This window comes from Ictalurus furcatus, chromosome 8, assembly GCF_023375685.1.
Source record: "Ictalurus furcatus strain D&B chromosome 8, Billie_1.0, whole genome shotgun sequence".
In the NCBI taxonomy this organism is placed as follows: Eukaryota; Metazoa; Chordata; class Actinopteri; order Siluriformes; family Ictaluridae; genus Ictalurus; species Ictalurus furcatus.
The window spans coordinates 30,327,802-30,355,301 of record NC_071262.1 but is presented as its reverse complement, the minus strand read 5'-3'; the positions used below and the strand labels follow the sequence as shown (position 1 = coordinate 30,355,301).

The 27,500-nt window shown below is 42.4% G+C and overlaps 1 protein-coding gene across 1 annotated transcript in view; it reads left to right on the top strand.

Moving 5' to 3' along the window:
- The first annotated feature begins 2,285 nt into the window (after window positions 1-2,285).
- Window positions 2,286-27,500, top strand: part of pdgfc (platelet derived growth factor c) — a 64,894-nt gene continuing 39,679 nt past the window's right edge. Inside the window, exon 1 of the mRNA XM_053631984.1 lies at window positions 2,286-3,006. Within this exon, the coding sequence (XP_053487959.1) occupies window positions 2,850-3,006 (157 nt within the window). The 5' untranslated portion in view covers window positions 2,286-2,849. The remainder of the gene's footprint in view (window positions 3,007-27,500) is intronic.

Sequence of the window (27,500 nt, the reverse complement as noted above, 5' to 3'; positions counted from 1 at the left end):
CGTCCGGCGGTGGTCTGAATTGCTCTGCAATTGCATCATGTGTCTGGCAGAATCACTTCAATATGTGTGCCCCTGCTCAGATTGTTTAGTCTGCCATAGGAGTGTGTGTGGGGGTAACACACACACACACACACACACACACACACACACACACACACACGTAAGGAACTCACTGGCAGAGCGGAGACGAGATTAACCACATGAAAAGGTTTTTGTGAGGTGATGTATTGAGCCGGAGAAAGGAAATGGCTCACAGGAGGAGCGAGACGGAGCTTTGATAAGACAAATCCCGACGTTTCTCCGACATTTCCCATAAGACGGTATATTCCCAAATCCCGATGATGAAACGCCAAAAATATTATGGAAAAATTAAGACACATGGCCTGGAACACATGGCCCGAGTCTGGAATAGTTGATGAATATTCGCGGTTCGCTCCGGACACGCCGTGTCTGCTCACAAAGCCTCATAAACTTCCAACGTGGGAATGGAATCCAAGATGAACGGACGTTCCTGCCGGTGGCAACACGCCAAGGGCAAAAAGTTCATCTGGGGCAGCGAGGAAAGACGGAACGCTGACGCTGGCCTGCTTTCAATTCTCACATTCCTCAGTAATTCAATTATTCTTTTTTTTATGGAGAGCATTACCTTCTACAGCTCAAGGAGAAGAAACAGGAAAGGTCTCGACGTTCCCCGTTCCTTCAGACACATCGGAGCAGATCTAACACATTTAGAAACACCAAAGGAATTAAGAGATCGAATAAGATGAGAGACTTGTAGATGTTTGAGCTACGAGTTTGGAGCCTTGGAAGTGTTTGAGCTACAAGGTTAGAGACTTGTAGTTGTGTAAGCTAAAAGGTTAAAGACCTATAGGTGTGAGTGTGTGCAAACTTTAAAAACTCGGAAGTGTGTGAAATTCAAGTTCAAAGACTTATAGGTGTTTGTGCTACAAGTTTAAAGATTTGTAGGTGTTTGTGCTACAAGTATAGAGACTTGTAGGTGTTTGTGCTACAAGTGTAAAGATTTGTGGGTGTTTGTGCTACAAGTTTAAAGATTTGTAGGTGTTTGTGCTACAAGTATAGAGACTTGTAGGTGTTTGTGTTACAACTGTAAAGATTTGTGGGTGTTTGTGCTACAAGTATAGAGATTTGTGGGTGTTTGTGCTACAAGTATAGAGATTTGTGGGTGTTTGTGCTACAAGTGTAAAGACTTGTAGGCATTTGTGCTACAAGTATAGAGACTTGTGGGTGCTTGTGCTACAAGTGTAAAGACTTATAGGTGTTTGTGCTACAAGTGTAAAGACTTGTAGGCATTTGTGCTACACATATAGAGACTTGTAGGTGCTTGTGCTACAAGTGTAAAGATTTGTAGGTGCTTGTGCTACACATATAGAGACTTGTAGGTGCTTGTGCTACAAGTGTAAAGACTTGTAGGTGTTTGTGCTACACATATAGAGACTTGTAGGTGCTTGTGCTACAAGTGTAAAGACTTGTAGGTGTTTGTGCTACAAGTGTAAAGACTTGTAGGTGTTTGTGCTACAAGTGTAAAGATTTGTAGGTGCTTGTGCTACACATATAGAGACTTGTAGGTGCTTGTGCTACACATATAGAGACTTGTGGGTGCTTGTGCTACAAGTGTAAAGACTTGTAGGCATTTGTGCTACACATATAGAGACTTGTAGGTGCTTGTGCTACAAGTGTAAAGACTTGTAGGTATTTGTCCTACAAGTATAGAGACTTTTAGGTGTTTGTGCTAAAACTTTAGAGACTTGTAGATCTGTGAGCTACATTATAGAGAGTTGTAGATGTTTGCACTACAAGTTTAGAGACATAAAAGTGAGACTTGTGTGTGTGTGTTTGTGTGTGTGTGTTTGTGTGTGTGTGTGTGTGTGTGTGCGCGCGCTACAAGTTTAGAGATTTCTATGTGTATGCCCAAAGTTTAGAGCCTCGAAGGTGTTTGAGCTACAAGTTTAGAGACTTGTAGGTGTTTGTGCTACACATTTTGAGACATATGTGGGCGTGCCCCAAGTTTAGACACTTGTAGGTGTTTGAGCTACAGGTTTAGACACTTGTGTGTGTGTGTGTGTGTGTGTGTGTGCTACAAGTTTAGAGATTTGTAGGACAGAATGATGTGTGCATGTGGAGAATGGCTGAGATTTGAGCACTGTGATGAACTGAGAGGGATTTTCCTGTTTTTATTCCGTCTGATTTGCAGCAGGAATTGTGTGTGTGTGTGTGTGTGTGTGTGTGTGTGTGTGTGTGTTTTAAAGTGTACTTAAGAGTCCCGCCTTCTCTGGGAGTTTCCATCCTGGTCGACTCCAGGCTTTATGTGCAGCACCTGTTCACTCGGCCCCTCTGCTCACTCTGACACATACGCTCTCTCACACACACACACACACACACACAGACACACACACACAGTCTCTCCACACACTCACTTCAAACCTCCTAGATCGCAGAGCAGAACTTCCAGCAGTTTTCCTCCTCTGGGAATTCTTCAAGCTACGGAAAGTGTTTGCTTAACTCTGGATTCCTGTCAAGCATGCCTGACGTTCACACAGTGAACCTGAACTTCTGGATGGACTGTGAGGAACTTTGGAGAACTTTTCCTGATGCTTTGGTGGAACATGATATGAGCTGTTGATGGTTCCCGATTGTCCAACTCTTTTTTTTTTGGTTCTGTCTTGGATTTTGGAGAACGTCTGCAGATTCCAAACTTTGAGAACGTTGCAGAATCTGAGGACTCACGTGTGAGGACTCTTCTCCATCACGACTATGTGGTTTCGACTTCTCCTCGCCTCGTTATTCCGCGTGCGGGATGTGTGTGTAAGGAACGAGTTCTCTGTGTGCTCATGCTGAACGGGACTCCAGCGTGTATCCAGTGTGTAAAGCTGAGCCAAATGATTCCTCTTCTTCTCTTCTCTCTTCTGGTGTCTCTTCTTCATGGGTTGGACGTGGAATCCACGCTCCTCACTAAGCTTCACCACTCCAATGGAAAAGAGCACAATGGTGAGTTTGATGCTTCACGAATGACTCTGTAGGTGTGTGAGCTACAAGTTTAGACACTTATGTGTGTGAGCTACAAGTTTAGACACTTATGTGTGTGTGCTACAAGTTTAAAGACTTACATGTGTGCACTGAAAGTTTAGATACTTGTAGATATGTAAGCTACAAGTTTAGAGACTTGTAGGTTTGTGAGCTACAAGTTTAGACACTTATGTGTGTGTGCTACAAGTATAAAGACTTACAAAGACTTACACTTGTAGGTGTGTGAAATACTTGTAGATGTGTAAACTACAAGTTTAGAGACTTCTTTGTGTGCACTAAAACTTTAGATACTTGTAGATATGTAAGCTACAAGTTTAGAGACTTGTAGGTTTGTGAGCTACAAGTTTAGACACTTATGTGTGTCAGCTACAAGTTTAGACACTTATTTGTGTGTGCTACAAGTTTAAAGACTTACATGTGTGCACTGAAAGTTTAGAGACTTGTAGATATGTAAGCTACAAGTTTAGAGACTTGTAGGTTTGTGAGCTACAAGTTTAGACACTTATGTGTGTGTGCTACAAATTTAAAGACTTACAAAGACTTACACTTGTGGGTGTGTGAGATACAAGTATAAATACTTGTAGATGTGTAAACTACAAGTTTAGAGACTTCTTCGTGTGCACTAAAACTTTAGATACTTGTAGATATGTAAGCTACAAGTTACACATTTGGAAACTTGTAGGTGTGTGAGAAAGGTTTCTGACTGTTATAGTACGTGTTGTATATAGTATGTGCTGAAATGCACATGGAGGTATGTGAGCTACAAGTTTAGAGACTTGCAGGTGTGTGAGCTACGAAATTACTGACTTGTAGAAGCTACAAGTTTAGAGACGTGTAATTGAGTGTGCCTAAAGTTTGTGTTGTTTGAGCTACAAGTTTACAGGCATGCAGGTGTTTGTGCTAAAAGTTTAGAGCTTGTTATTTGTGTGTGCTGAAGGTTGGGAGCATACTTGTGGGGATATGAGCTACAGCACACATACCTACATGTATAAGGTTAGATATGCAGACGTGTGTACCCAAAGTTTAAAAATGTGTAGGTCTGTAAGCTACAAGTGTAACGACTTGCAGATGTGTGAGCTACAAGTGTGGAGACTTGTGGATGCGTGAGATGGAAGTTTAGAGGTGTGTAGGTGTGTGTGCTACAGGTCTGGAGGCTTGTGAGTGTATGAGGTGGACGTTTGGAGACTTGTGAGTGTATGAGCTACAAGTTTAGCTCCTTATGAGTGTATGAGGTGGATGTTTGGAGATTTGTGAGTGTATGAGGTGGAAGTTTGGAGACTTGTGAGTGTATGAGGTGGACGTTTGGAGACTTGTGAGTGTATGAGCTACAAGTTTAGCTCCTTGTGAATGTATGAGGTGGACGTTTGGAGACTTGTGAGTGTATGAGCTGGAAGTTTAGCTCCTTGTGAGTGTATGAGGTGGACGTTTGGAGACTTGTGAGTGTATGAGGTGGACGTTTGGAGACTTGTGAGTGTATGAGCTACAAGTGTAGCTCATTGTGAGTGTATGAGCTGGAAGTTTGGAGACTTGTGAGTGTATAAACTACAAGTTTGGAGACTTGTAGGTCTGAACTGTGTCAAGTGAAGAAAGAAAAAACAATCGCATGACTTTTTCTTTCTCTATTTTGTTTCTAGTTAGAACGCACATTCAGCATGTTTATGAGTTATCCATTTCTGTTTGCTAACACATCACAGAGTGGAACTTCACCATCCAGTTACAGCTCGGAATAAATCTGATCGCTTTCACGACACTTCTGCTCTCTTTGCACGTATTGTGACACTTCAAGTACATTTTGCATTCTGATCTGGGTTTTTTTTCCCCCCTCCAAGAACCTGCACCATGTCTTGCATGCTACCTCACTTCTTCTCTTTACACGCATTCCTGCGCTCTTCAAACACTCACTTCAAGCGCTCTTTCTCTTTCCTCTGCGCTCCCACACTCTTTCTGCACTCTCCCACACTTTCTCTGAATGGCCGCGCTTGTTCGCGTCAAACGGCATTATCGTAGGTAGGAAGTGGAAATTACCGTCAGCTTTAAAGTGGATCCGTATGTATATATAAGGGACGAAAGAGGGGGGAAAACCTCCCAATAACGGCGTCCCTTGAGAATAGCTTCCTCTCTGATCACAGAAAGGCTGCATTCATGGAGCGCTAGCTGCCCCGGGGCTGCGTAATTTGCTTAGCTCTGAACCCCGCTGATAGGCTGAGATGAATAGCGAAAAATGTCAAAAGGTCCCATTTTAACGCGAACACAGAGCAAGCAAACTCAAACACAGAGCGCTGACAAGTTCGGAGGAAAAGAAAAGGAAGTCAGTGCAGACAAACAAACCGCTGGCCACCGTCGTGCAGCGCTGACACTGATTAAACCGCTAGCATGTTGACTGAGGAGGGTGAGCACCTGAAGTGGGTCAAGGGTCAAATCTAAGAAAGAAAAACGAGAAAAAAAAAACAACATTTGCACAACTTTTTTTCCTCCTAACACATTTAGCTTAGTTTATTAGTTATCCATTTCAGTTTGCTAACAACTTGTACAGCGGAATTTCAACATCCACTTACAGCTCTGAATAAATATGACCACTTGTCCTACAAGTGGAAGCGTGAGATACAAGTTTAGAGGCTTGCAGTTTTGCCCAAAGTTCAACAACTTGTAGCGTCAAATTTAGAGACTTGTAAGAGTGTGTAGTAGAAGTGTGCCCAGGGTTTAGAAACTTGTGGGTGTCTGAGCTACAAGTTTAGTGGACTGTACACGTGAGCTACGAGTATACAAGCATGCAGATGTGTGAGCTTCAAGTTTAGACTTGTAAATATGTGTACCCAAAGTTTAAAAACCTGTATACGTGTGTGCTAGACGTTTACAGACTTGTAAGTGTGTGTCATACAAGTGTAGAGACTTGTAGGTGTACAGGAACAAGATTTATTAGCTTGTAGTTGTCTGTGCTATATGTTTAGAAGCATGTAGCTATGTGTTACAAGTTTAGAGGTTTGTACAATAAGTGTATGAGGTACAAGTTTAGAGGCTTGTAGCGGCTTGTGCTACAAGTTTAGAGACTTGGAGCTGTGTATGCTACAAGTGTAGAGACTTGCAGGTATGTGTGCTACAAGTTTAGAAGCTTGTAAGTGTATGATCTACAGGTTTACTGACTTGTAGTTGTTTGAGCTGCACGTTTAGAGATTTGGAGCAGTATATGCTACAAGTTTAGAGGCTTGTAGCGGCTTGTGCTACAAGTTTAGAGACTTGGAGCTGTATATCCTACAAGTGTAGAGACTTGCAGGTATGTGTGCTACAAGTTTAGAAGCTTGTAAGTGTATGAGCTACAAGTTTACAGACTTGTAGTTGTTTGAGCTACAAGTTTAGAGACTTCAAACTGTGTCTGCTGCAAGTTTAGTGACTTGCATGTGTTTGAGCTACAAGTTTAGACGCTTGTAAGTGTATGAGCTACAAGTTTACAAACTTTTTAGGTTAATAGTTTAGACATATGCACATATTTGTGCCCAAAGTTTAACAGTGTGTAGGCATGTGAGCTACAAGTTTAGAGACTTGTAGCCATTTTAGCTACGAGTTTAGAGACTCGTAATGGTATGTGCCCAAGGTTTAGAAACTTGTAGGTGTCTGAGATAAAAGTTTGGGATACTTGTAGGGATGTGAGCTACAAGTTAGGGACTTGTATGTGTGAGCTACAGGTTTGGAAACGTGTAGGTGTGAACTGTTGAAGGAAGTTAGATATAGAAAAGTTTATGAGTTGTCCATTTCAGTTCGCTAACAACTTGTAGAGTGGAATTTCACCATCTGAATAAATCCCATCACTTCTGTCTGCTCAGCTGCACTGAAAGGCCTCGTCCCGAATCGTTCTACGACGCCACAGAGTTCTGCTTCGTCCAGTCCTACGGTAACCGAATAACTTTTAATCAAAAGAGTGCATGACTCTATGCGGTCTGGAAACAAGGGTACGACTTTTACGACTTGGTAGGGTGCGAGCTTTTAACGGCCTCTCTGTTCCCTCCTGACTGAAAGAGCAATGAATGAGACGAATTCTCTGCCAAGTGTATCTCAAAGGTGAGTCTTGTTCTCGAGTCCTCTTTTATCACGTCAACAATGCGAGCCTTATCGCAGCCGTTCCTTCGCCGCGTTGATAGAAGCTGCCACTGACTGTTGATTTGGGACGAGGTTAGCGCTGCAGCTGGAGAGGTTGTCGAGTCCAAAAAAGAGCTGCTCAGGTGAGATCGGGAAGTTCACGTGGAACGTGAAATGAATGAAACGTGAAAGATGAGGTATTGATGAATCTGGCAGATTTACAGGTGTTCACTCGGAGGCTGTCCGTAGCGGTGGTTGAAATTTTCACGCAGAATCTTCACCTGGTCTAAAAACTCCAGTCTGTGTCTTTATACGTAGTTCCTTGTACATTTGATGGCGATAAAGAAAACGAGAAGATCAAGTTCAAGAAGTTCTTCTTTTCTTAGGAAAAATACTTTTAACTGACAATTTTTTCCATGAAATCGCATGCACTGTCATTTCCAGTGTTGCATTCTGGATTCTGATTGGTCAGTAGGTGTTGATTAATTGTCCAACAGCAGCAAGTTTGTGTTAACGCCCACACTGGAATGCTTTATTGTTACTATAGTAACAGCTCTCTCACGAGGACTTGTACGGCAGATGCTCCACATAAACTAATAATAATAATAATAATAATAATAATAAACAGAATTTTAAAAATGCGCTGTTATGTAACAAAGAAAAGCCTGAAGTTTCGTGTTTGTTTAGTTTAAAAGGAATGAGTCTCCAGTGTGAGTATTCTGTAAGTAAGTCTTCAGGAGAGAGGAGTTTACGCTGTGATGTGTGCCGAGCTCAGAAAAGCCTCGTTCTTCTGTCTGCAGCAAAAATTACGAACATGCTAGCACGCTAGGAGCGGCTGTACTGTCCAGGAAGCAGATGTTACAGGGTGAAAGGTTGAGGTTTAACTGCACTGCATTATGGGTATTTTGTGAGGGGGGAAAAAAATGAGCTTTGTGTGCATCCCAGAGTGGTGTCTATCCTTCTTGTCCTCTTTTCTTTCACCTTTTTTTTTGGTTTGTTAGAAGCAGACGGCTGTTAATAAACACCACACACCTCTCCTGACACATCTTGGGCTCCCCCCACCCTGCCTCCCGCCCCCCAAAGGTCATGCCAGTTCTTTCGGTAGGATGTGTTTAATGAAGCCGAAACAACCAAAGTTTTATTACATCCACTCACAAACAGGCCAGCGCACGCCGTGACGCACAAATATTCCAAACGGTAGATCTGTTGAACAGATGCAGGCGATCGACAGGTAATTAACAGAAACAGCACTTTTAGTCAGTATTCTGAGAAAGTCAGCATGAGGGAACTGTCTGATCGTACACCGTGAGTACCTGTGACACTGTCACAGCCCTAATCTAAACTGAGAATCGTGGGATTTGAACTACTAAACCTTCCAGTTTGCATTTCCCCCCCATTTTAGGGATGTTTCCCCAAAGAAAGAAGGCTTACAGGTGTGCGCCTATTGCTTCCATTCAGTCCAAATCCCTGTGGATGTTCTGATCCCTGAATAAGCTCGAAGAAAGGTTTGCGCAGTCTTGACGTTCTGAAATATGTTCGCGTTGAGTGATGCGCAGGAAATGTGACCCAAGACATGTTTGTAATGCCTTTTTTTTTTTTTTTTTTTATGCTGCCAGGATCCGTAAGAACTCTCTGGCACCTCGAGCTGATTAATGAGTGTGTGTAGCTCGCTCAGAACGGTGGGCTTTTAGTGCAACTACACACAGAAGAACTTTAAGTAAATGTTGGTCGGTGTGTTCTGAGTTGCATTAATCATCAGTGTGGAGCAAACGATGAACGTGCACTCAGTAAACGTCCAAACCTTTTTTTCTTTTGGAAGTAGACCTCTTTATTTATTTTTGTTGTTCAGACCTGTTCCTGGACGAGGATCAGTTATTGCAAAGTGTTTTCTGCAGGCGCTTTGTACCGCAGCCCAATTATCCCTCATTAAGCGGCTGTAGTCCCTCCAGCATCGGGGGCGGGATATAAGAAAACGCAACAGCTGAGCACTTGGTGGATTTACGGGATCGCCCTGTAGAGAGGAACGGGGCTTAATGTGGAATTTGAGTTAAATGGCAGTCACGGGACATGGACAGGTGGACTGGAGTGCGGCTGAACGACGCGCCGGGTACGTTCAAGGAGCTCATTCTCATTCGCAGTGAACGTGCGACGGTCCTTCGAACGGACCGTGGAGGTCTTGTTCCACAAGCCGAATGTGAATTCAGCAGTAACTCTTCTGTAACGTCGATCCGAGTTTAAACCTAGCGTGGTGTAGCATTTCAGTTGCACCACAGACTCTTAAGATATGTGGTAAGTAATAGTGCGTAAAGTGATCGTAGATCAAAACTTCATAACACCAGCTGACGTGTTTCACCATCACCAGCCAAGCAGAAACACGAATCCGACACAAACTTGAAGCACGTCCATGACTGAGACACACACGCTCTCTCTCTCCACTTCGTCATTTTAGCAAAATGCCAAAACTTTGCAATAAATTACTGACCCCAGTGATCCATCTCTGGCGTCCGGGCTGGAGATGGGACTGATCCACTACCCAGTATCTGCAAAAAAGAACTGCAAGATCGGATATCGGAGGACACGTATCAGATATCGGATCCCGTAACAAATGGAAAAGATTGGAATTGGATTTGGAAAAGAAATTTGTTCTTGGAACTGGAAATATAACGAGGCTCGACTGTGTTTTTGTTCGGATTGATTTTTAATTATATTTATTATTCTTTACACTTTACTATGTTTACAGTGTCAGTGATTTCTGTGTGAAAGATCGATTATAAATGGAAGGATTTTATTTCACATGAACGAACGCAAAACATTCAGAATAAACAATAAGTTTATTGTTTGAACCGGTTGAACTCAGTGTGACTGCGTCAGAGTGTTTTTATGTTAAAACAAAAAAAATGAGTCAAGATGAGAACACCAGCCAAAACATTAGTACTGAGAGGTGGGGCGAAGGGGCGGGGCTTCCTGTGGGCTTCACACCTACACAGCTGTCAGTCATTCCATGTTTATGTTGATTGGCTTATTGCGGAAAAAAGACTGCTGTGGAGTTCAAAGTTTGAGACTTTGTTACTAGATTTGGTAACTTTTTAGACCCCTTTATTGACTTCTATTTAAAAAGTAACCTAGCAACAACTGTAGCGACTTTTTGAACACATTTGTGACTGTCTTGAACATCATACGGCTTCTGATCGAGGCACTGACTTTGTTGCGCTTGTGACCAATCCCTAATCACCACTGTCTCCCAACGACCAATCACTGATCACCACTGTCTCCCAACAACCAATCACTGATCGCCACTGTCTCCCAACGATCAATCACTGATCACCACTGTCTCCCAACGACCAATCACTGATCACCACTGTCTCCCAACGACCAATCACTGATCACCACTGTCTCCCAACAACCAATCACTGATCGCCACTGTCTCCCAACGATCAATCACTGATCACCACTGTCTCCCAACGACCAATCACTGATCACCACTGTCTCCCAACGACCAATCACTGATCACCACTGTCTCCCAACGACCAATCCCTAATCACCACTGTCTCCCAACAACCAATCACTGATCACCAGTATTTTCCAACGACCAATCACTGATCACCACTGTCTCCCAACGACCAATCACCGATCACCACTGTTTCTCAACGACCAATCACTGATCACCACTGTCTCCCAACGACCAATCACTGATCACCACTGTCTCCCAACGACCAATCCCTAATCACCACTGTCTCCCAACAACCAATCACTGATCACCAGTATTTTCCAACGACCAATCACTGATCACCACTGTCTCCCAACGACCAATCACCGATCACCACTGTTTCTCAACGACCAATCACTGATCACCACTGTCTCCCAACGATCAATCACTGATCACCACTGTCTCCCAACGACCAATCCCTAATCACCACTGTCTCCCAACAACCAATCACTGATCACCAGTATTTTCCAACGACCAATCACTGATCACCACTGTCTCCCAACGACCAATCACCGATCACCACTGTTTCTCAACGACCAATCACTGATCACCACTGTCTCCCAACGATCAATCACTGATCACCACTGTCTCCCAACGACCAATCACTGATCACCACTGTCTCCCAACGACCAATCACTGATCACCACTCATCATAGTATATTATAATAATGTATAAATATTCTATTATTCTATGTTGTTATATGATATGTACCCTAATTTGTATTTTGATGAAAAAATTATATATAAATCTGTGACATAAGTCTGTGATATAAGTCTGTGACATCATTCAGTGGCTTCTCGCGACACTGGTGTGATTGGCGTATTTTTGAGTGATAACAGCGTACGTGCGATGATAAAACGTGCGAAGGTGGTCAGGTCTGGTAAGATCATCACACGCATCGATTTCAGACAGCGTCACGTTGTTGGAAACCTACAGAAACTTCTAATCACTTCAGACACCGTGATGACTGAAGCAGCCCTCGAGTTCATTAAAGAACATGAGTTCATATTCCAGCTTATAAAGTTCGTATTATTGCCATTGTAGCTACAGCGGCGATGATGTGAGACCTGGCACGGGGTTCTTCTTGGCGTCCTCCGTCCATATTACCATTCTGTTGTGTTACTTTGTTTCCATAGCTTTTATCTGCCGTGCATACACTGCCGCAACTTGCAGAACCTTTCCAGAATGATTTTCAGCACCCAGCAGCACTGAGAAACGAGACGAGCTTTTCACGGCACACACTGAGACAAATGACTCCCTGTTAAAGCAGGATTTTGCCCTGACCTTTTTTTTTTTTTTTTTTTTTTTTCTTTAACGTGAAGCGCTCCAGGCTGCAATTCTCCAGGCACTGAAGCGAGCTGTCAGTCGACACCGTGCACTCTGCCAATTCAAGCCGGGCTTTAAAAGCCGAAAGGGAGCGAAGCTTTCGTGCCGAGTTCTGCCAGAAAATCTAGTACTTTCAAGAGCATTAAATATACTACATGCGGAATTAAACACACTCAGCATTGTCCAAAGATAAATCTCCCTTTAGAAAGTTGGAGATTACAGGGTAACCATGTCCACTGCACTTTAAAAGACTGACGGATTCAACGGCAAGTCGACGCCTGTCTGATGTTTGCCATGTCAGCCTTCGAGCGCAAATATCTTTCCATAACGGGAATCCAGGAGGGCACTTCCTTTAAAGACCTGGGTCACGGCTTTCATTTGTTTTCTCTTCCTGTCTCTAAGCCGCTTTTAGAGGCTGAACTTTTGCTTTTTCTTTTTCTTCTCTCTCTCTCTCTCTCTCTCTCTCTCTCTCTCTCAGCACTGTTGACACATCATAAATACAGACCTTAAGCGTGTGCTTTGTGGAGCAATTATGTGGTTCTTCGTAAGAAAAAGATGTACATAATATATTACAGATTTATGAAAGAATAACTAACAAAAAGCTTCTTTCACACACACACACACACACACACACACACACACACGCACACACGCAGTGTGTAGTGTGTTTGAACAGAACCTTGCCGTGTTCTGCCTTCTTTAGGCAGACGAGAACACGCTCGGGCCCGAGAGCGTCTGAGCGAAGCGGTCCCGAACTCTGACGCAATGAGAAAGCGATTCGACTCTGAATCAACTCACCTGCAGGAAGTGAATCAAACCTGTTGTGTGTTTTGGGTTGCAGGATTTGTTGCGAGAGTGCTGCAGCGCTGCATCAATGCCATGCGTTCTAGAGATTTGGCCTGACGAATGCAACCAGAGAAAATAAACTCCGGATGCGACAGACGAAAGATTCTAAGATAGTTATTTATATTCATCCAATCGTTCGTTTTATTTAGCGGCCGCTCGGCTGATCTTCTGTCATTTCTACACACGCTGAAAAGGTTTGTTTACCTTCTTAGCCTCACCACATTTCTGACCAGTCAATGAAACAGCTTTATGAGGACGCTTTCAGCCTTCCAGCCATGTTTTTGTTTAATTCTCTGCAATCCAACCCAAACCACACCAACCAAACCCCAAGGTAGCCATTTTGCTCTGATTCTGATTTGCTTTTCATTCTTCTTGGTATCGATTCTAAAAGGTTCAGGAACTGAAGCGATTTCCCCTCAGATCGTGTTTCGATGATGATCGCAGTGGAGAGCGCGGTCGCAGTCGCTGACCAAGACGTCGCTCCAAAACATCCCATTTCAACTCTAATATCTTTTAGCTAGCTTTAGCTGTAGCCTGCATGCTAACCAGAACCTGTCACATCGCTCTTTGTCCGTCATCACCGGTTCCAGATCTCTTTGATCTGCATACTTCAAGAGTCCTTCTGAGATAATGATGGGTTTAAAATAACATACCAAACCCCCAGAATCAGCAAGGGGAAAGACCTTTTGCCTGGTGGTTTCTTAAAAAAAAAAAAAGGAGCGAGAGAGAGAGAGAGAGAGAGAGAGAGAGAGAATGAGAGATGAAGGAAAAATCCGAACGAGGTTTGAAAGTCTATAATCTTCCAGAACAACTGTTTCCTCTTGATGGCTGTTCAAGATGGAAGATTATATGTTGTGATAAGCGAGTCCTGCTTAACCATAGGTCACAAAGTGCCTTCTAGGAGAAGATTTGGATCGGTCTTTTTAACAACACACCACACGGCAGTTTGATGTTTAACAAGCTTTATTTAATGACCATTGTGCATAAATGTAAGTATAGAAGAAGCTGGATTGTAAACAGAAAAAGAAAAAGAAGCGGTGAAAAGCTGTTAATCTCTCTTCCTGGAGAAGGTACGGGCGACTCGCCCTCGGCTCGGACGCTCCTGGACGCGATAAGTACGCGTCCGAATCTTCCCCAGACGACTAGATTTCCTTCGCCTTGACACCCTTACACATTTACACCGATCTTCAGCTTCACCATCCGTCACTCCTGACACTTTAAACGCTCTTATCATTGCTGGGGTTTTTTAACGAGCCCTTTAATGTTTAACTTTTTTTTTTTTGGTGGGGGGGTTCGTTTTAGTGCGATAAAATCACTAACGTGTAACCTGAGGAGAATGTGAGTGGACGCTGGAACATTCAAGTCAACATTTAGTCACAGTTTTGAGGTCTCTCTGTAATTCTGGAGTAAGATAATAACCGTTTATGATCGCTCTTAACCGTGAGCCATCTGTGGATATTGCCCCAGAGTTTTTAGAGCAAACTGAATTCCAAAGGTCTGTTTTTTTTCTGGCAGGAGGCAAGTGTGATGACCCCAGTTACCGTCTACATACCTTGGCAGATTTTAGCTCTCAGTGTCAAAGAGGTATTTTTCAATGCCTTGGTACGCCTCTTTCTCTCTCTCTCTCTCTCTCTCTCTCTCTCTCTACCATTTCTGTCATTTTTTTTCATTTTCACTCTCCCATCATGGGTTATTTGATCTGAGCCGCTCTGTTTTGCCGGGCCGCTACCGATGACCGATGTTGACTCAACACACACATCATCTCACGAAAGCAGAGGCTGAAAAACATCAGGGTCAAACCCATGGTCACGAGTCTGACTTGTTATTTCAGCGAACTCTTTTTCTTTTTTTTTTTTCTGCAAATATGACTCTTGTAGCTCGTCAGTGTTCACTAGATCGCCCCGTTGAACCGCAGACATGACTTCCAGATGGCTGTGCGATCAAACAACCTTTTGAAACCTCATCCGTGTTTTCTACGTGTTTGTTTTTTTTTGTGGGATTGTCAGAGGATGCCGTCATTAAAGGTGCATCCACTGGAAGTATGAAGAGTTGCTTATTATTCCAGATGGTGATATTACCTGCACAAACACGGCTCGACCTGTCATTTAGACCCTATCATTTTAAGGGTGTTCGTAAAATCAACAAAACAGAGTCCAGATTAGCAGTTCCAGCTCAAAACCCAAGGCCCGGCATCAACATGGTGTCATGATTGTAAACTCGTAAAGGTCCGATCACAAGCTCAGCAGCTTAGCCACCGCTCGTGCCGGTCGTAGCGCGTTTCTTTTCAACGTAGAAACAGCGTACACCAAATTAGCATCCGTATAAATAGCACGCACTTTCTGAGAATGATCTAGAATGCTGTGGTGTTGTGTAATATCCATCCATTTTGCATACCGCTTATCGTACTTCAGGGGAGCCTGGAGCCTATCCCAGGGAACTCGGGGCACAAGGTGGGGGACACCCTCGATACACTACGGACAATTTGGAAATTGTCTTTGGACTGAGAGAGGAAAGCGGAGTACCCTGCAGGAAACAACCGAAGCACAGGGAGAACATGTAAACTCCAGAGGCGGGATTCGTACCCCTAACCCCAGCGGTGCGAGGCAGCCGTGCTAACCACTAAGTCACTGTGCAACCCCGCAAATTGAGGTCAAGGTGGCTTCCACCTGAACTCTAGTGAGCAAACGATTCGACTCTGAATCTGAATCGATGTGCAAGTATGATGTGCGTTTTGGTTAGCAGCATTTTCCTGTAGTTTTATTTGCGAGACGCAAACTGAGCCAAAGGACAGAGGTGTAGCGCTGCAGATACGACGAGTGTTCGATTCCCGTCTCAGCCCTGTGTGTGCGGAGTTTGCATGTTCTCCCCGTGCTGCGGGGGTTTCCTCCGGGTACTCCGGTTTCCTCCCCCAGTCCAAACACATGCATGTTAGGCTGATTGGCGTGTCTAAAGTGTCTGTAGTGTATGAATGGGTGTGTGAGTGTGTGTGTGATTGTGCCCTGCGATGGAGTGGCACCCTGTCCAGGGTGTACCCCGCCTTGTGCCCCATGCTCCCTGGGATAGACTCCAGGTTCCCCGTGACCCTGAAGGATAAGCGCTATAGAAGATGTATGTATGGATGGATGGATGGATATTTCTGACCAGTTAATGAAAGTCTTTTGCGAGGACATTTTCATCCCTACACGCCACTCGGACGTTTTTTCTTTTGCTTTGCGGTTTGTTTAATTCTACGTAACGTGAAACCAGTCCAAACAGCCAAGTATTATTCTGACTGAAAGGTGTGAAAATGTGTGAAAACGAGCTGAAATTTGGCCCGTCTCTTTCTGTAGCTGTGGCGTGGAATTTAGCGTACAGATAACCGTCTGAGACCGAGCCGTTGTTCTGGCTGCTGTTTTAGTGGCTCTGAAGTGAAGGTGAAAATATGATGAAATACATTTCACTTGACACAACACGGCACCACGGCACTGCCATATGCTCCTCCTGTCCCTTCTGAGAGAACCTCTCCAATCCTCCATCTGTCACTCGCTCTCATTCTCCTCATGCATTCTTCCAGGACAGACGAAGGGAGGGCTGAGAAATGCTGCTGCTGCCAAATACTAACATTTCATTTCGCTAATGATCCACCCTCGCTGCTGCACACTGAGTCACTGTTATTCACGATAATACCTGCTTCATGTCTTTCGCCCGCTTAATTATGCAACCGAGAGAACTGTGCATGTCGTAGCCCGAGGGAGTATGTACGTCTGCAGTGAAGGTGTCTGGTGAGGACTCGCTCAGGAGGATCAGTTATGCTAAGATCATCTGATGTGTAGCATCATTCCTGTGCTAATAATGACTGATGACTAGAAACGCCACACTAACACAGACATGCTAACACCTCAATCGTAGCACGTCATCACTGACCATTCCCTTTTTCATCTTTTGGCTTAGCTCAAGTCATTAAATACACCTTATAATAGTTTACCATTAGCTGAGCTATGGTGAGTTCTATCTGACCCACATTAGCATCTGTATAAAATATTCTTCTAGCATCGATGTCTTGTTTTGTCTTTTTTTGTGGCGTTTCTCTCGCTAATATTAGCCACTTTATTATTCCTGGGCACCAATTCATTTAACATTCTTTAAGTTTCTCCTAGCATTTTTCAGTTTAACACTAATTTCTTCCTGGAAGCTCTCGGTAAAACACCCTGCGACGCTATGCTAAGATGCGTGCAACACCGTAACCAACAGCCTCATGATCATTCTGTCAGCAGTTCAACATTCGCTGCTGAAATATGGACATTGTGTTTGCAGGAGTGGAAAAGAAAAAAAAAAGAGAGAGAGAGAAAAAAAAAAAACAGAAACACCTGTTGTAGGACTCAGCGGTGAAGCGACGGGGTCCCCGTGGCAGGCAAATTGCATTACGTGGCCTCACACACGCTGAGACGTGATATACAACCATGTGTAACACACCCCGGCGTGTGTAACTCAATCATGGCTGGTGTGAGGAGAATGCCTGGCATAGGGCCCGAGCACAAATAGGTTTTTTTCAGCACACACACACACACACACACACACACACACTACACGAATGCTGCAGGGAACCCAGCGATCTCCCTAGAGACCGAGGATCCATTTCTCCAAGCAACAGCTGTCTGGCTCAGACGGACTCCGATAGCTGATTTATGGGTCTCTGTATTGCAGTGGACAGAGCGTCTACATACCGTGATACAGAAATCTGAACCAGTTATACGTCCAACTTATGCTACACCACCACAGATGATGACGTCACTGAAAATTTATCTCTTGAACTAATTTCACCAATCCAAATAAAAAAAAAAAAAAGATGGTGCCGATACTTTCGATACGAAAAAGAAATATATGCACTGATATATTACAATGTCTGGCTACAACATGTGTTCTACTGCGTATTATACAAGCGAAACACTTCCTACGACGCGAGTGCCTTATAAATAACGTTATATAGCGTACTCAACAGTGTATACCGTAATAGATACTACATAAATATAAATGTATCACTGATATAATTACAGGCATGACACGTGCTCCATTTTAGGCGTAATATGAGTGTAGTATGATGTCAGATCACGTGACATCAGTTCATATCTGCTCATAAGACCTTTTCATACAATTCATTTATATCATGTTGTATAGCACGCGTGTCGCCTCATAACGCGTGGCATACGCCTAAATATAAATGCTCAAATTGATTTAAGGAAGGAGTCGCCAGTGTCAGAGCGTTGTATGAGAGTAGTGTACGCTTCCTCGCGGATTCTCTGTAACGTGACAAACTGCGTTTCATTCTTTTTAGCTTCGAGAGTTGAGAGTTTGACTGTTTATAGTGGCTATAACGTAAGCGGAAACAGGAACTGCAGTAATCTCACCAACTTTAAATGTTATTAAATAATTTGAATTCATTCGAACATGACGGAAATCCATCCATCCATCCATCCATCTTCTATAGCGCTTATCCTTTTCAGGGTCATGGAGAAACCTGGAGCCTATCCCAGGGAGCACGGGGCACAAGGCGGGGTACACCCTGGACAGGGTGCCAACCATGACAGAAATGTATTTATATATTATATTCTACATACCGTACGACCTCTATTGAAAGAGTTATCAAAATGCAGAATATTTGCTCAGTAGCGCACTAAAGTAGAGGCAATAAGAGCGTACGACAAGCGATACAGAAGCTGGAATCAGTAGATATAAATAGTACGGTGCAAAATAAATAAATAAATAAATAAATAAATCTGCATCCACTATAAACAAACCGAAGAAGACTGAAATGTGATTTATCTCCAGGAGACGTTTATAGTTTTCCGGTTTCCGAGACGTTCCCTCATTATAACGAACGGTCGAATAGAGTACGTTAAGGTATTAAGAGAGGAAAAAATATCCCAATTTGATTTGTTCAAAACTTTGCATTCGGGAATTTCTGAAGGTGGTATAAATATCCTGTAATAACGTGTACACGCAGTATCGCTCATATCCTCAGCTTATGAACCCTCTGAGTCGTAATATTCCGCCCTGTTGGTCCCGATGATTTGCTAATGATTATTACGGTATCAGCCCGGAATATTGCGATGGTGATATTGCAGAATGCTGGGATGGGTACTGTGAATAAATGAGCTCTGTAACTCTGGGAGGATTGATCTCAGAGGATCAGACACTGTAAGGTTTCTGTAGGTGTTGTTGTGCTTGATGATGATCGTTACGTTGACGTTATCTAAATAAGTGTGATTTTGGTTGTATACTCCATATGATAAGTCTTTCCGATCTGCTTCTCTCCCGGCCCTGCTGAAGTAACGGCTCTGACGCTGCTGGAAAGACTGCATTTATCTGGCGTTTTTATGAAAGCTGTTTTCTGAGCAGGCCACCTGTGTCTGAAAAATTCCAGCACAGTCCTTTATAACCAAACCATCTGGAGCGCTACGTCCAGACCAGACACGACTCTGGGTACAAATGTCTTGCTCTACCGGTTTGTTCCGTTCTGTCCGAGACGATCGGTCCGAACCGTTTCCATCAGAATTGCAGTGTATGATGATATCAAGACAGTCTTGTAGACCATGTCTGCAACGCATAAAAGTGCAATCTGGCATCCGGCGAGGTTCTCCTTATGCTCCTCTGATGTTTTCCATTTAAATGTGATTTATATGGATTGGTTTAGCATCAGTTTGTTTGTGTGCCTGGTTTACTCATAAGCAAATCACTTGTAATTGTTTAGATCAGGATTGTGGCCCTGATCACAGTTTATGATCTTGTTATGACGGTCCTCTTCATCATGCTTTTAGATCTTTCATCAGATCTTATTTGACAGATCACTTCCAGCTTCGAGGCTTCAATGACTAAAGAAGTCCAATACGGCGTCCCACAAACGTCTGTTTACGGTCCGCCGTTGCTTTTCATTTATATTTCGCTTTATATCACTTTGTTTAATGTTGTGGGGGTTTTTCGTGCCTAGTTTGCTCACGTGACTATCAATTTAAATTGTTCAGACCAGGATCGTTTTATATCCCCAGTCACTGTTTACGATATTTTGACAACTTGGAACGTGCATCATTTTGAGCTTATTTATTTACAGTTTGTTAGCATGAATAGCGAGGCTTTAAAGCATAAAAAGCCCAATATGGTATCCGTCAAGGTTCTGTTTACGGTCCGGCGTTTCTTCCCATTTCTATTCACTTTATAGCATGCTGCTCAGTGTGAGATTTTCGGCCTGGTTTGCTTGAATTCTTTAGATCAGGATCGTTTCCTATCCCCCGATCACGGGGGACGATACGATCACGCCAGTCCTGTCCACCACGCTCTTGAAGCTTTTATGGAACTCATCAGACTGCTTTAGATCTTATTTACCAGCTTGTTAACACAAACACAGAGTCGTTAAAGCGTAAAACGTTCAGTATGTCAGGCCTCAAGGCTCTTGTTGGTTTTCCTTGGACTTAACGCTGGATTTTAGATGTTTATAAAGTGAAAACAACAGAGGGCCTAAATCAGAACCTTAAGGGACACCATGTTGGACTTTAAGTCTCTAAAGATTACTTTAGTCTACTAAAGCTAACAAACCTGAGAATGATCATCAAATAAGTCAAAAACATCCTGATGAGTTCCATATAAGTAAAAAAAAAAAAAAAAAAAAGAAAGAAAAGAAAAGAAAAAAGACCCAGGGTGAACAGGACTGTAGTGGCGTCGTAAAATATGATCAGACGTTCAATCCTGCTCTAAACACTTAGAACTAATGGCACATAAATAAACCAGTCACAAAAAACGAGGCTAAGTAATATAAACAGATCAGTATATAAGGAATAAAGTGGATATAAATGGATAACAACAAGAGCCTAAAACAGAACCTTGTGGGACACCATATTGCACTATTTCTTGGACGTCTGAAAACAATCCTGTTTTTAACATTTACAGCTCTGAATGGTGTACGGACTTGTTTTCAGCCACTACTTTAAGCCTCGTCATGTTCATTCCGTTTCTCAATATCAAAAATTTACCATTTTCTTTTCATTTTGAACTTCTTCAACTCGATACATGTCACTTAGCAAAATCACTGGTATACTCAGTATTAGCCAAGCTAGCCGGTGACTTAAACTCAACTCTAAACTAATTTAGGTTACCAGCTTTACTAGCTAAGTTTGATAAGGAAACTTTTATTGTGTAATTAAAACCAGAAGCCAAGTTCATTAGCATGTTAGATAGCATTGTACCTGTAATGTATAATATTTAATATTTAATATCTGTATATTAAATATATCTTTAATATCGTTAATATCTGTATACCGTGTTGATGTTTCTGTAAAGCTGCTTTGAGACAGTGTCTGTTGTAAAAAGCGCTATACAAATACAATTGAATTGAATTGAATTAATGTGATGATGATGATGATGATGATGATGATGATGATACAACAATTCTATTTTATTTTAATTAATTAAATTACAACCAGGAGTTAGAAGTCAGGTTAGCAAGTTAGATGATGTTTATAATTGGCTGGTTACATCAGACGGCGGTCACTTAGGTTGCGCAACACGACATTTCAGTAAGAATGATATAAATTAACCAATTTATCATTTTCTGTTTAGTTGTTTGTCTATTTTCTAGCATTTTCTAGCTAATCTTAGCCACATTAGCATTTCTGGGTGGAGTTCGCTACGTATTGGATTGCGACGGCTGATTTGTAGCTAGGATATATGTACAGTATATCATCCAAATGGATTTGCATTGCAGTAAAATGGTGAATTCATGCGACCTCCATGATTCTATCAGCACTGGGATGTCCACCTCTGGATTCTTACGGTGATTATTTATAGAGTTAGGAAAGTAACAGGACACATCTGTTGCTAGAGGTGCAGTGCTCAGTTAAAGTTTGTCCAAATGGACCATCATAATTCTTTCATGCATTATTTTTCATGTCCAGGTTCCTGTAATGCACCTGCAAACACCTCTCACAGGGACGTGATTTACATTTCTAGGGCAGCAGTGTGGCAAATATGTACACTTCTAATCAAACGTGTCAACATGGGCCGGCTGCAGAGCGTGGCCGTCTTCCTGCACGATACTGAGAGATGAATGAAGGAAGTTACAGATTAGAAACGGATCTAAGAGCAAACAGGTTGCGTACGAGTGCAAGAGTTCACTGAGGAAGCACAAACAGAAGGCTGACTGTTGATGAGAAAAGTGCGAATTTGGAAACATTGTTGTGGTATAAAAGGAATAAAAGACTTCTGCATGTGTTGTTTGAGGAAGATAATCAGTTTCAGGGTGGTGACAGTAACTATGCTTTATCACACCACATCATCAAGTTCATTATGAAACATGTACAGTGAACTCCACTAATATTGGCACCCTTGGTAAATATGAGCAAAGAAGGCTGTAAAAATGTCTTTTTTGTTCAAGAAATACTCTGCTCTCATGGATCTCAAACAATTGCAAACACAACACAAAATACGGCTACCTCTCTGTGTGTGTGTCAAAACCACCTCTGGTGTTTATTACCAAAAAGCTCTATTCTGGTTTCATCTGACCATAGAACCCGATCCCATTTGAAGTTCCATTTGAAGTTTTTTTTATACCTCTTCTAGTTAAAAATGGGTGCAATTCTAAAATCTGTAAAGTAAAGTAAAGTCCTGGGCTAAAGTTTCTAAGCTGTGATTGGTCAGTAGTTGTTCAAAGAAAAGGTTTAGCAGTAGGTTCAACTCGAAAGCAGACGGATTACAAGCTTCACCAGTGTCCCATAGCGAACTGTTCCACCTCAGCGGGGGATCTGATGCCTTGGGACTCTTCGTGCAAATCGATCGCCAGACATCAGCATGGTTTCAGCTGCTGAGTCGAGTAAATCAGACAGTGGAGCATTCCTGGAGAAAATGCTGGAGCAGTAAAGTAATAGTGCACATCCGATCACTGGAGTGGACCGATAAGACCGAGGCAAAAAGACGGCCAACCACGGTGGTGTGTCCTGATGGGGTCAGAGTCATCACATGGCTGGGCTTTCAGAGCTTTGCTCAGTACACACCTCGTCCTCAGGTATTTCACACCGGCCTGAGTGTCAGGTTTCTTGAGTGGTTGTTGGATTCTTCCTGGAGTCGAACTTTTAGCCTGTCCATTTAGCTTTAGTCAGTTTAGCTTACTAAGTAATTAACAACAAAGGAGGTGTGGTCTCTGGGACTGTCAGCATTAGTGTATACTGAAGGGGGCGTGGTCTCTGTGACCACATTAGTTAATAGTGGAGAAGGCGTGGCCTCTGTCAGCATTAGTGAATAGTGAAGGAGGTGTGGCCTCTGTGTCAGCATTAGTGAATAGTGAAGGAGGCGTGGCCTCTGTGTCAGCATTAGTTAATAGTGAAGGAGGTGTGGCCTCTGTGTGAGCATTAGTGAATAGTGAAGGAGGAGTGGCATCTTAGTGAATAGTGAAGGAGGTGTGGCCTCTGTGTCAGCATTAGTGAATAGTGAAGGAGGAGTGGCCTCTGTGTCAGCATTAGTGAATAGTGAAGGAGGTGTGGCCTCTGTGTCAGCATTAGTGAATAGTGAAGGAGGTGTGGCCTCTGTGTCAGCATTAGTTAATAGTGAAGGAGGTGTGGCCTCTGTGTCAGCATTAGTGAATAGGGAAGGAGGAGTGGCATCTTAGTGAATAGTGAAGGAGGTGTGGCCTCTGTGTCAGCATTAGTGAATAGTGAAGGAGGAGTGGCATCTTAGTGAATAGTGAAGGAGGTGTGGCCTCTGTGTCAGCATTAGTGAATAGTGAAGGAGGAGTGGCATCTTAGTGAATAGTGAAGGAGGTGTGGCCTCTGTGTCAGCATTAGTGAATAGTGAAGGAGGAGTGGCATCTTAGTGAATAGTGAAGGAGGTGTGGCCTCTGTGTCAGCATTAGTGAATAGTGAAGGAGGAGTGGCATCTTAGTGAATAGTGAAGGAGGTGTGGCCTCTGTGTCAGCATTAGTGAATAGTGAAGGAGGTGTGGCATCTTAGTGAATAGTGAAGGAGGTGTGGCCTCTGTGTCAGCATTAGTGAATAGTGAAGGAGGAGTGGCATCTTAGTGAATAGTGAAGGAGGTGTGGCCTCTGTGTCAGCATTAGTGAATAGTGAAGGAGGTGTGGCATCTTAGTGAATAGTGAAGGAGGTGTGGCCTCTGTGTCAGCATTAGTGAATAGTGAAGGAGGTGTGGCATTTTAGTGAATAGTGAAGGAGGTGTGGCATTTTAGTGAATAGTGAAGGAGGTGTGGCATTTTAGTGAATAGTGCCATTCCTAGTAAGCACATAAGAATGTGGCCTCTTTATCAGTTCTAGTGAAGGGGCGTGCCCTCTACACAAAGTCTACACAAAGTCTACACAAAGCAGAAACCACAGAAGAGATTTTATAAACTTAAATATTACACGTGACATAATAATAACAATAAAACAATAATAAAATAATGATTAAATATATATGATCATTAAAATAATAGTACATTTGTAAAAAATAATAATTAAAAATAATAAAATATATACATTGTTGAATAAAACAGGTTAACTATATCTATATATATATATATATATATATATATATATAATATATATATTAAACATTTAGAATCTGATAAGTCTTGTAAGAGTGACTTTTCTTCTTCACACTAACGGTTCTGATTTTGTGAAGCAAATATAAACACATCTCCATCTTTGCTTTATTTTATAATTATGAGAAACAATCTAATCAGCGATGTCTCGGTCTCTCTCTCCGTCTCATTTGCTCCACGTCTCGCCTCAGTCTGTGTTGTTTGCTCACATGAATTAGATATTTGGGGAAGCAATCAGTCCGACTTGATGGAGCGGCCGCTTTGTTCGTTTGTGTATGTTAATGATGAAGAGATGACAGATTGGACCACAGTACTGTGTGTGTGTGTGTGTGTGTGTGTGTGTGTGTGTGTGTGTGTGTGTCTCACGCTCTTGCAGTCTTGACATTAGAAATCCATTACTGATTAGTGGTTGAATTCCTCTCTGTTCGTTTGGCATAAACATGTCTTCAAAAGTATAATTATGGATATTATTTTGTAGGTCGCTCTTTGAATGCTGTTTTATTTCATAAACTATTTAAACTTTAATTTGCTGTAGGGTTTGATATTAAAATCAATTAAGATAATGAAATGGCCTGATTTAACATGTTGAAAATTCTTTGGCAGTGTTTTGCCTTTAAAAAAAAAAAAGTTGTTTTAGTCAGACAAACCTGATTCAATAGGAACAAATACAGTGAAGGGGGCGTGGCCTCTGTACATGTTATTCCTAATGAATAATGAAGGAGGCATGGCCTGTGTGCCTGTCATTCGAAGTGAAGGAGGTGTGGCCTTGTAAAAGCCAGACCCAAGTAATAGCAAAGGAGGTGTGGCCTCTTTGTCATTTTCCGTGAAGGAGGTGTGGCCTCTATGTGTGTCATTGTTAGTGTATAATGAAGGAGGTGTGGCCTCTGTGTCTATCATTGTTAGTAAATAGTGAAGGAGGTGTGGCCTCTGTATGTGTCACTGTTAGTGTATAGTGAAGGAGGTGTGGCCTCTGTGTGTGTCATTGTTAGTGAATAGTGAAGGAGGTGTGGCCTCTGTGTCTGTCATCATTAGTGTATAGTGAAGGAGGTGTGGTGTTAGTGTGTGCCAATAAAACTGCTTTTTTGTTAATTAAAAGTTCATTAAAAGGCCACAAATATAGCAGAATTTTATAACTACTATAATACAAACCCCCCCCCCCACACACACACACACACACACACACACGCACACACATATGCGTGACTCTGAGATGTCTTTGTCAGGTTTTATCCAGTGTTTGCATTAGGTGTTCGTATGTTACTGTGTGTGTGTGTGTGTGTGTGTGTGTGTGTGTGAGGACTGGTTTTAAACAGAAAACAGCGAGAGTGTTTAAGTGTTGGCAGTGAATTTGTGTATTTTGCCGACTGCTGTGTCTCGTCCTGCAGGCGGTCTTCTTTAATCCCGGTGCACTTTCATCAGGCGGGTTAACGTGAGATTAAAAAGGTTTCATTACTTTCTGTCGGCCACCCACCTCGATCCTCCGTAGTATTTTGTTAGGAAGGAGAAGTGGCACGTAGGCAATTCATTCATCTTTTGTTTTCTATTTGTTCTTTTATGGAAGTTGTTAGCGACTACTGTGCAAGCATATTTCCATTCCCATGGATTCATTTGCTGGATGTTTGTTATACAATGTAAAAAAATGACAAGTAATTCAGAAAGTTATTTAAGAGAACATGTGAAACAGCAGCAGAAAATAAAACAAAGCTGTAAGCAAACGTGTGCCGGACTGAGTATTAAAAAAAAAAATCATAAACCTGCTAGTTTCTGGTTCCAAAAATTAAAAAAGAACATAAATACAAACTTTGTAGAACTTCGAGAACTCCCTGGAAGATAACGTCAAGGGACCGTTCCCATAACGTTAGTTTTTGCTTGAAAAAAAATACAAAACACTAAATGACAACAACAACAAAAATCTTTGCTAATTTGCTGCCAGCTAATTAAAATTTTGTTAGAACACACAACTAGCTCACGCTTTAATTGGCTATAGCTGTAACGCTGTTGGTAAGCAACTGGGAAATACAGACACCAAGCCTGTTCTAGCTAATGCAAAGACTAGCAATTTATTTAACTGAAACATCTCTTACAGAACAAAAGAAAGGCAGAATCGCACAAATAATCACTCAAAAATGTCAGAAATATCAACATTTACCTCAGATGTGCAGGTAAATTACTAAAAAAAAAAAGTTCTGTAGAATTTCACTGTTAGCATCAAATGCTAAATGAAATTCCACGGGTGCCACCATGTCGATAAAAATTTGACTTCAGAAAAGGTGAACAGCACAAGATTGAGCTGTACATGTAGAGTCTTCTAGTAAACAAGTTGAATTTGACTGATTTGGGCCTTTAATTGATGTATTAGCAAAAAATATATCACAAATAAGAAAAAAATGTTTATATTCATGATATAGTTTTGGTAGAATAATGCTAACTAACTATGCCTGTTAGGAAGTAAAGGGTAAAATCTAATCCTCAGGATGTTAGAGGTGTGTTTGGGGATCTTAACGTCATAACTAGCAGCTTGCTAGCTACCTAGCTACTGTAGCTTAGCACACAGGTTCTGTAGCTAAAACTGTGGCTAAAATCTGATTAGCACATCAGTTTTTGGACAGGATTTTCTCAGAAGTACACTCCACAAGGAGTTAATCATTTAAAAAGTACTATTTCAAGCGTAAGAGCAACTTAGACCGCTTGCCAGGTTGGATTTTACGATGTTTTAAATACAGGGTACGAAGACTTTCCCCCACACACACAGATGGCAGTGAGACGGTTTGGGATCAGCTATACGATCTGGTTTCCGGATGTTGTGGTACGTTTTAAGAGCGCGTGTTAATGGATGAGTGTTGATGTGTGTAGCGCTAGTAAAGGCCTAGTTTGTGTGTGTGTGTGTGTGTGTGTGTGTGTGTGTGTGTGTGTGTTAACCCCCGCTCCAGACCGTGCGGTATTGTATTTCTGTGCATGTGTTGACAGAGCAGTCGTCGATCTCCTGCACCTGCTCTCACACCGCTCAACGTGAGACGTAGCTGGCCGTAAAGCTTTATTTTAGCTTTAAACCGTCATGCTAGCTGCGTTTCAGTGCATGTTAGCTTCCTCGCTGCACGCGCAATAAACGTTGAGTGGTGTGTCGTGGAGTCTTTGTAGATCAGAGGCCTAGCTTGCGCAGGAAGGGTGCGAGT